The sequence below is a fragment of the Sardina pilchardus genome, chromosome 15 (genome assembly GCF_963854185.1).
Source record: "Sardina pilchardus chromosome 15, fSarPil1.1, whole genome shotgun sequence".
Lineage (NCBI taxonomy): Eukaryota > Metazoa > Chordata > Actinopteri > Clupeiformes > Clupeidae > Sardina > Sardina pilchardus.
The window spans coordinates 26141706-26151705 of NC_085008.1; the positions used below are offsets into that span (position 1 = coordinate 26141706).

The window sequence follows — 10000 nt, forward strand, 5'->3', positions numbered from 1 at the left end:
CCTTAATCGGGCGGATCTGGGCCGGATCACAACCGCATGTGGGCCGCATCCCAACCTGAGCCAGAGCCATTATCTGTGAGAGCTGCGCAGACACATACAGTCACGAGGAAGTAATGAATGGGTCTGCTGTCTGTCTGACTTCCTCACAGACTCTCATGCTCACTAACAAGAGCACACACACACACACACACACAGGCATACAGTAGACACATCTTTATATCTAAGTGGGCATACACATACACACGCACACACACACACACACTCGTCAGCCATTTACCTCCCAAAGTTGGCAGGCAGGTACTCCAGGAAGGCGTCGTTTAGGAACAGCTGTGTCAGGTTGAGGAGCTGGGTGAAGCCATCGGGGAGCCTTCGAGCAGACGAGACGAGAGGAGGAAAGGAAAGATCAGACACGCCATTTAAACACTGAGGAAAACAACTCACACACACACACACACACACACACACACACACACACACACACACTCTCCCTTCAGCCAACCCTTTAGCTCAGGGCAGCCGACGGCAACACACACACACACACACACACACACACACACACACACACACATACACACAGACAAAATGAGGACCTCTACAACTTGCCCCCACTCAGAGAGGTCAGAGGGAAGCTTTCTGACAGCAGCTAGCGGAAAACAGGACTCGTCACAGGTGTGCGTAACAGGAGCTGTCTGTCGACGAGGACAGGCACGTCATTTGTGTCGGCCGCCGCTCCGATTTGTGCTTGTGCTGCTCCGAGAGCAGCAGAGATAGTGCTTTTGCAACACTGCACAGTAAATCCCTTGTCAGATTTAGCTTTTTTTTCTCCCCAGAATGCAAAACAAATAAGCCCCCAGAAATCAGGTCTGGGAGGACCCTGCCTGGGGATGCCACAGCCCCGGGATAATCCCTCTCAGATTCTGACATGTAGTACAAAAAGCGCAGGCTTATTCTACCTGAGCACAAGTAGAGGCACCAAACATCGCTCATACCTGCACACTGTGCACTGCACACTGCTAATATTAACACTAATGTTATTAATAGATGAGTGGACCTTGAATATGAATCTAAATATAAAATACATCTTATATACAGTACATAAATACTATAAATGTGTGCAACATGATGCCAGATGTAACCGTTTCCATATGGAGTCTGGCAGCTGCACAAACTAATTAAATTGATCAATGCATATTTGCTACCTTGCAGGCAATAACTGTACACACTAATCAAATCATGATGAGACTTGCGATAACTATTAGTATTTACACACTGCCATGCTGTTTCCAGCACACACACACACTCCTTACTTGGTTATGGGATTGACACTGGCCTCCACCACGGACAGGCATTTACAACATTTGATGTTATCTGGGAACTCCTGAATACCTGGAGAAGGAGCCAGGAGGAAAAGGGCTGTCATGACGCTGCTGCAAGGCTTCCCATCCCAACCTTTCACCACACTGCTACAGTTCCAAAGCAACTTATGGAGTCATTTCAGACATAGTAAACACATTGCCATCAAATCAAACCATTTTACATTATGAAGCAATAGGTGTTCATGCACAATGTTTTTATATAGCGGCCATTTCCCCACTGGACGGAATTGAAGTCAGATATCTTGTAGCGAACTGGCTCTCTCCAGTGGACTCACCATTTTTACTGATATCTAACTCCTTGAGGTTGAACTGGCTCTCTCCAGTGGACTCACCATTTTTACTGATATCTAACTCCTTGAGGTTGACAAGACTGGCTCTCTCCAGTGGACTCACCATTTTTACTGATATCTAACTCCTTGAGGTTGAACTGGCTCTCTCCAGTGGACTCACCATTTTTACTGATATCTAACTCCTTGAGGTTGAACTGTCTCTCTCCGGTGGACTCACCATTTTTACTGATATCTAACTCCTTGAGGTTGAACTGGCTCTCTCCAGTGGACTCACCATTTTTACTGATATCTAGCTCCTTGAGGTTGACGAGGCTCTCTCCAGTGGACTCACCATTTTTACTGATATCTAACTCCTTGAGGTTGACGAGGCTGGCGATGGCGGTTGGCAGGTTGGAGAGGTCGTTGTCAGGCATGCTGAGTTTCCGGAGGGCTTGACAGTTGAAGAGTTGCTGAGGAGGACAAAAGCCAGAGTCAGTGTCACTGCTGAGCAGGGCCAGGGGTAGAGGGGGGGGTTGGGGTGGGGTATCCCCCCCCACCCCCCACGCCCTGGGGGGGCCAGCTCAACGCTGACAGGTGAAATCTATTTCAATGGTCCGCTGACTCTCGCCGTTGGCCACATAGAAAAGCGTTGGAGGCCAGACCCCCGCCAGGGCTCGGAGGGACGGGATAATTAGCACTGAGTTAAACACACTCCATTTGGTCCTGCAGTCGCAGCACTGTTAATCATCTCCTAAGGCACGGAGCGGGAGATACACACCAGCGCACGTCCAGGCAGAGGACTGTGTGTGTGTGTGTGTGCGTGTGTGTGTGTGTGTGTGTGTGTGTGTCTATGGGGACTGGACTCTGCTGAGACAGCAGAGTAGAGGACTCACTGATGAGGCTTGTCCAGATCTACTCTAGTCTGACTTCAGACCGGCGCCAGATCCGGAACAGATCCGCACCAGATACTGTATGCTTATGAAGGTAAAGTGAGTGGGATTCAGTGGATGCTCCACTCTGCCCCCATCAGCCAGCTGGTTGTTGCCCCGGGGTCCCACCAGACAGCAGATGATGCCGGGCAGAGCTGATCTGAGTCTAGCCTGAGGTGGCTTTGAAATAGTAAACAAAGTCAAAAGTTCACAGACGCTTTCAGACAGTTTTTCATATGCTTTGAATTCACTGCACAATGTTTGCAAACACACACACACACACACACACACACACAAAAGGTCGAAGGAGGTAGTTTTCCACAAGCAAACACTGGTGCTGGAATACGCATTTGAAAAAAAAAAAAAAAAACATTTAACCGTTTAAATATTCCAGAAAAGCACTTTCTGACAACTTCAAATGCATCTCTGGTCAAGTCCAAATCTCTAGTTCAAGGCCAGATACTGGACATGGCCATGAGTGAGATGGGCACTAGTGCTACACCATCAGGGAGGGGAACAGATTAATCAGAGCCACATCTGGGCCAGATTTGGCCCAGTGTCAGGGTCATATTAAGGTCAGACCCTGGCCAGATCTGAGCCATCTCCGGTCCTCATTAACACAAGATTCAAGGCAGATCTGTCAGATCTAGGGCTAGGTGGCATTTATCGAGTTTTTAAGATACACATAAATCTACGTAATATATTTTCAAACAAGATGTGGCACAAGACATTACCATTTATGTCCATAGAGTTCAAATAAGAGCACAGCAGCCAGTTGGTGCCAGACTCGAGACAGGTCCTTCGGATCGGGCTGCTGTTCTCTGGTCCAGACGTTACTGTAACAACTGGGCTTCTCTTCTCCATCCCTGCACTGTTTCATGGCTCCGCACACAGATAAATATTTCAGACGCTCACAAGAGGCAAAAACAAACAGAGCTGCGTGCATCCGGGTCTCGATTTCCTCCAGCGCGCCAAACAGCACGCATATGGACGACGATGAAATAAACAGGGTGAGCGCGGACGCCGTCATCCGTGCTGCACTTCCCTGGCTGAGATTGCAGCCGCATCCCTTTGACTGGGCGCCTGATCGCCGTTACGGCAAACAGAGACGTTGATGTCCAGAGAGGACGTCAGTTCAGCGCAGTTCAGCACTGACCCATTATAGAGGCCAATTATTCTGCAGGAGCCGTACAGGCCCACTGGATGTGGGCAGTAATGGAGGAGGGAAAGAGAGAGAGAGAGGGAGAGAGAGAGAGAGAATGAGAGGGAGAGGGAAAGAATATAAGGGAGAGAGGGGGAGGGCAGCACAGCTTAGAGCATCCGTCTCAGTCTCAGGTTATGTGTTTAAAGAAACTAGCTCCTCCATTATTCTCTATCTCTCATGAATGCCCCCCATCTCCATCTCCCCAACTCTCTTTCTCTCCATTTCTCTGTCCATCCATCTTTCTCTTTTCCTCTTTCTCTCTCTTTATCGCTCATGAATGCCACCTCTTTCTCTCTCTATCCGTCTCCATTATGAATGCCTATTACATAACGCTCTCATGCATTGAGCTTCGTTGAGCTACAGGCAAAAAGCTCATGAATCTAGACGCCATCCTAGCTGGAGACCTCTTCTCTTCTCATCTCCCGAACCACTTTTCCTCTCTTGCGTCACGGAAAGTGCAGTTTGAAATCTCAGAGATTTACTTTTCAGAGAACAAGTACAGTATCCTTTTCATAGAGGCAGCGAGGCTCTTTCACACTCTGCATCATTAATTTAAACCTACCCTTCCCCACATCCACAGCACATACACACTGAAACAGCGTAAAGTAAAGACACTAGAAGAAGTGAAGTAAAAAAAAAAACTAAAAATAGTGTAAAGTAAAGAAACTAGAAATAGTGCAAAGTAAAGAAACGAGAGGATTGGAACTATTGTTGCGTTCCATTTGTCTTTGACATCAAAGCCGTAGATAATTCTGTTTCTTAGCAGCTCTGTCTGATTTGTGTCTCATTCATTCAGTCATAGAAACTACAAACCAACCAATCTCTATCTGTTGCTATGACGTTTGCTTGTGTGAAATACTGTGTGTTATGCTTCATTACAAACTGGTATCACTATATCTGGTAACAATTGCTAACAACAGACAATTGCTTACAAATGGTAGCATTGTTCTCATGACTTGTTCTCATCTTTTGACTAACTGGAATGCAACCAACATGGTTTTTTTGTCCACGGATATGACATCATTCTCAAGCATGAGTTGTTTTACGAGACAACTGGAATGCGGCATATGTCTACCTGTCTACATAGAAATACCCTGAAATGAGCATGTCCATCAAAATACACCACCTCAACTTCAGCGACTGAAGACTAAGAGAGTCTTTTTTTCCTCTTCTTATTCCCTGATGGTGAATTCTCTCCAATGTAGCCTACAAGATGAAAAGCCTTGGATGCGAAACCCCCTGGATGAGTAACGCTATACAGTACGTGCAGGAGCAGGCCTGTGCCTGTGTCTATGCTGCTGCTGCTGCTGCTGCTGCTTCCTGTGATGTCTGCATAGACCAGCAACAGCCCAGAGAGTGAACTCCCACTGGGCGCTATCCATGGTGCTGAAACAGCTCCTGCTCCTCACAGCAAACATGAGAAACTCATACCCTGTGCGACTCTCCAGAGAATGAACACACGAGATCTACTTCCTCCTCTACTGTGTACAGCTTCACACCACCATAATGCCATGATATAATGCATTGTTCTTATTCAGTAGCTCATTAACTGTGCCAGACTCAGATGGCATCGATGTGGAGTCCCCACTGATTGACTCATTACAGTATGGCCCACCACTATTGTGAGGCAGGGAGAGGCCACAGCTAACACAGCAGACACAATGGCCTCAATCACATGATCTGGATCAATCTAGATCACGTCTGGATCAATTAACGATAGATGTGATGAGCAACAGAGAGGCAATGAGTGAAGCGATAGTGCCCGTCATCCTGTCTATCCTCCGCCAGCCCAGCGTAAAAGAGACGGAGAGCGGAAAAGTAAGTTATTGATGCTACTGTGTTTCCAATTAAAATGTTAAGCCTACATATTATAATCCTAAACATATTGTATCAAATACAGATGTTCTCACTAAGTCGGCATATGCGATTTAGGCTTGGGTGGACTGGGTAGACCCAGGCCTAACTTTTGTGCTCACACATAATGTCAAACAAACTTATACCCCGCTGGCCACTTCGCACATTTCTACATCTCGTTGCAGTGCAGCTACAAGCTAATGTCACCAGACCTAATTAGGCTCTTGTTTCCTTTTCTTTTCATTACAGGAACAACGACGAACCATTGAATCAACAGAGGACGTGTTGGCTCTCCAATAAGAAGTTTTGCTGTATCAGAGATGTAGAAATAGATACATTGTTTCAGAAAATTAGAAATAGATAAATTCGAAATAGAAGTTACATTGACATTGACTGAGGAGGTCCTTCCATTTAATAAATAGGGTTAACCCTACTATTCGTCATTAAATGTGTTGCCATTTCATTTATGACATGCAATCAAATGAGTCGGACTGACTGTGATTCATAATAGTGATTTAATCATCTTCTGCAATTTAGTTGTTGACCATGGCGTAGCGCTCAGTGGATAGCCTAGGCTTGCAATAGTAGCCTACTGTAGCCTACGTCGTTCATTGACTGCACGAGTTTTGCACAGACTGAAGTTTTAGCTCTCCTGTTGTATGGAATTGAAGATTAACACAATGATATCACTCACAACTAATAGGCTAGCCTACATATTTAAGTCAAACAGCCTCAGGCCTACAATTTAGACAACTTGCCTGAGGTCTGTCCCCGTTCCTGAAAGGTGTTTCTTTCATCCAGAAGAGGCGCGTCATGTGTGCTTTTAGGCCACTGTGCCACAACGTTGATTATCTTGCTTTCGTGATTACAAATGAACTGTATTGATGTATTTATTATTTATAAATTAATGATCGCCAACAGGCGTTTGAGACGGTGCATTATAGACGTTATGAATTATTACGCTGCAGACTGTGTGGAAGACGTCTGCCACCACAGACTGATCCTGTTGCATTAAAAACAGATAGTAGCCTATACGTCTGGTAGCGCACAGTTGCGGAAAGTACGGTGGTCCAACTCGAGACGGTAAGATAACTCACAAATTGACTGCCGGTGAAATCAGTAGCCTGACCGCGCATCAATGTATCAACGGGGGAATATACGGGTCAGTGTCGGCTGAATAGGCTGTATACGTTCGTTATGATGAATTGGACTCGGACATATTTTGATTACGCCCTAACTGATAGCCCCAAACTGTTTGTGCAAACGATTTAATGGTCCTTAAATCAGATTTTAAGGGAACATGTTAACTGAAGGTGCTTTGTGCAACCGGCCCCTGATCCAGCTATTTCAGTCCCTGCCCTCCATCTGAATTTCGAACGCTATTTTCGAATTTTGAAGTAGCATTGTGACACAGAGTGAAACCAAGCTATTCAGCAACAATCACCTTCTATTCTAATTCTGCAACAATCACCTTCTATTCTAATTCTTTTCTCTGGTCTCTCACTTTTGTGTCCCTCCATATGAGTCCTACTTCAGTCCCTGGATGCCAGCTGCGTGCCTGGCTGTGTGCCCCCCCCACTCGAGGCCCCCCTCCGAGGCATTGCCCTCGTGCCCACCCACCCACGCCGGCGCTCACCTTGGGCAGCTCCTCGATCTGGTTGGCGTCCAGGTAGAGCTCCTCCAGCGTGCGCTCGAAGCTGAAGATCTCCTTGGGCACCTGCTGCAGGCTGCAGTGCGAGTAGTCCAGCACGGAGATGACCTCCTCCTCGCCGCGGAAGCAGCGGCAGGGCACCAGCCGGCCGATGATCTTCCTCTTGGTCGTCATCTCCAGACACTGCACTGTGTGTGCGAGAGAGAGAAGGGGAGAGAGAAAGAGAGAGAGAGAGAGGGAGAGAGAGAGAGAGAGAGAGAGGGAGAGAGAGAGGGAGGGAGAAAAGAGGGAGAGGTCAAACAGAGTGGACGAGGCTGGAGAGCAGGAGGTCAAGGAGACTCCGGAGAAGCTGAGCCAAACCACCGTCGGCGCCGCAGCTGTTCGTGAGACGACGGCCCTCTCCGCAATCCAACCAGCAGCCTCGAGCAGAGCGGCCATTCTAACCTTACAGTTAAAGCTGACTGGAATTGAACAGGCCCTGCTATCCAAAACAACACTGACTCCCAATGGCGGGTTTAGGACTCAAACCTGGGTCAACTGATAGCCAGGTGACCTTACCGTTGCTCCACCACCACCACCTCCCCTGCTAGCACTATCTACTCCCAATGGCGGGTTTAGGACTCAAACCTGGGTCAAGGTGACCTTACCGTTGCTCCATCCCCACCTCCCCCACTAGCACTATCCACTGTAGCGAGAAGGCCCAAGGGTTCTGGAGTCCCAAAACCCACAGCATCCGTCTTTAACACTGTTTAAAGTTCCGTCTTCACTGGTTCCTTTTGCACGTTTCCAATCCTCTTGAAAGCTGCAGGTGGAAATGCAGTCTATTTATCTCTAACCAAAATCTATACGTCAATCAGTCTGTCGGCCGGTGAGTCAGTCAGTCTGTTAGCCGTTCCATTTGCGGCCATTTATATCCCACACACTCACACCTGCTCACCGGCCCTATTCACACCTGAGGGGAAGCAGCGGCACATACATCACACACTGACACATCCGTTCTCCAGGCAACCGTTGAACTGAGCACTACATTTGGCTTCAAGCTGCATAATGAGAAACGCCATCAGAACTACTGCAGCGAAGCAATAACTTCCATTTGGGCTTCAATTGAGTGCCTGCGTGGATGTTGCAGGTGTGTGTGTGTGTGTGTGTGTGTGTGTGTGTGTGTGTGCGTGTGTGTGTGTGTGTGTTGGTGTGTGTGGGTGTGTGTGTGTGTGTGTGTGTGTGTGTGTGTGTAGGTCTGTGTGTGTTTGTGTGTATGTCTGTGTGTGTGTTTGTGTGTGTGTGTGCGTGTGTGTGTGTGTTTGTGTGTATGTCTGTGTGTGTGTGTGTGCGTGCGTGTGTGTGTGTGTGTGTGTGTGTGAATGTCGGTACATGCATATGTATTTTTTTTGCCAGTGTGTGTATGTGTCACACAACATCAAAACAAAGCTTGAAGTTTTTTGTTAGCTTTCTACGCAAACAACGCGGCCCGTCCGGCGTGGCGTGGTCATGAGCTGAGTTTCCCCGCGTTGCATCAGCCCTCTGCCCTTGCCCCCCACGGCACGCTCACATGACGGACCAGTGCCAGCACCACACGCCACACGCCACAGCTCAACTGCAACCGGGCCAGCACCACCACCACACGCCACAGCTCAACTGCAACCATCAGCCACAGCGCTAAACCACAGCTGTCAGCTGCAACCCCAAAGACAGCACCGCCATTGGCACCTCTGGCTCAGCACCTCTCACTCTCTCTCTCTCTCTCTCTCTCTCTCTCTCTCTCTCTCGCGCACGCACTGTGTGTGTGTGTGTGTGTGTGTGTGTGTGTGTGTGAGCCCTCCAGGTGCCAAACCAGCATTATTTAGTGAATCCCTTTCCTGATTCAACAATTCTCCGAGAGAAAAAAAAAAGGCATATGAGAAGTGACATGGCATGAAACAAGGTATTAAAACACTGCTTATAGGCTGCCTGCTAAAAAACCCACACATCATCAGAAATGAATTAATGCTGAGCCATATCAGCGGAATGGTGAAACTTAACCACAGCAATCATATGCTGGGATCAAATGAAGCCATGCAAAAGCTGAGACCACTAAATCTCCCTGTTAGGGAGTGAATCAGCAGTCTGTTCCAGCAGCCTCCCCTGCCTTGGTGCTGCAGGTTCAGTATGGTATGACGTGGCCTTTTCTCATTTGAACTGTATTAAATGGAGTCGTAGCATGCAGGCACGATATGATTTGGCATTTGTAAACGTTTGCATGTCTGACCTTAGAAGAAATGGCATTTAAGTGTTTATATATGTGTATAAAAGTAACACATTACACGGCCATCCAAACCTAGAGCTGCAGACGTCCTTGTAAATCACACATATAAAAGTATATTACCATAAAGCAATGCTAAATTCTTAATGCTAATTCTGATAATGAGATCATCAGAAGATTACATTCACAACATCAGAGACACATTTATTTTTTTAAAAATTCATTGAAAGGGAAAGATAAAATAATTGGCACTGTCGCCAACTCCAAATAAAAGCACTACACAGAGTGTTTCACATGCAAATTCATGATCAGCATTCGGATCCTAAAAACATTCTATTCAAAAGAACAATTGTAACCGTAATGAATGCACCCATTGTTCCGGTTAGTCGGGGGAACAGTTTCCCAATGATTAATATCTCAGAGAGAAAGAGCGAGACTTATTTTAAAATAAATAATTAACAAATAATGTCATACAGTA

The 10000-nt window shown here is 47.0% G+C and overlaps 1 protein-coding gene across 1 annotated transcript in view; it reads right to left on the bottom strand.

Annotated features, from left to right (window-relative positions):
* Positions 1-7457, bottom strand: part of lrrc7 (leucine rich repeat containing 7) — a 53427-nt gene extending 45970 nt beyond the window's left edge. Inside the window, 4 exon segments of the mRNA XM_062556964.1 lie at positions 278-367; positions 1308-1386; positions 1998-2115; positions 7269-7457. Of these exon segments, the coding sequence (XP_062412948.1) occupies positions 278-367; positions 1308-1386; positions 1998-2115; positions 7269-7457 (476 nt within the window).
* Positions 7458-10000: the final 2543 nt, after the last annotated feature.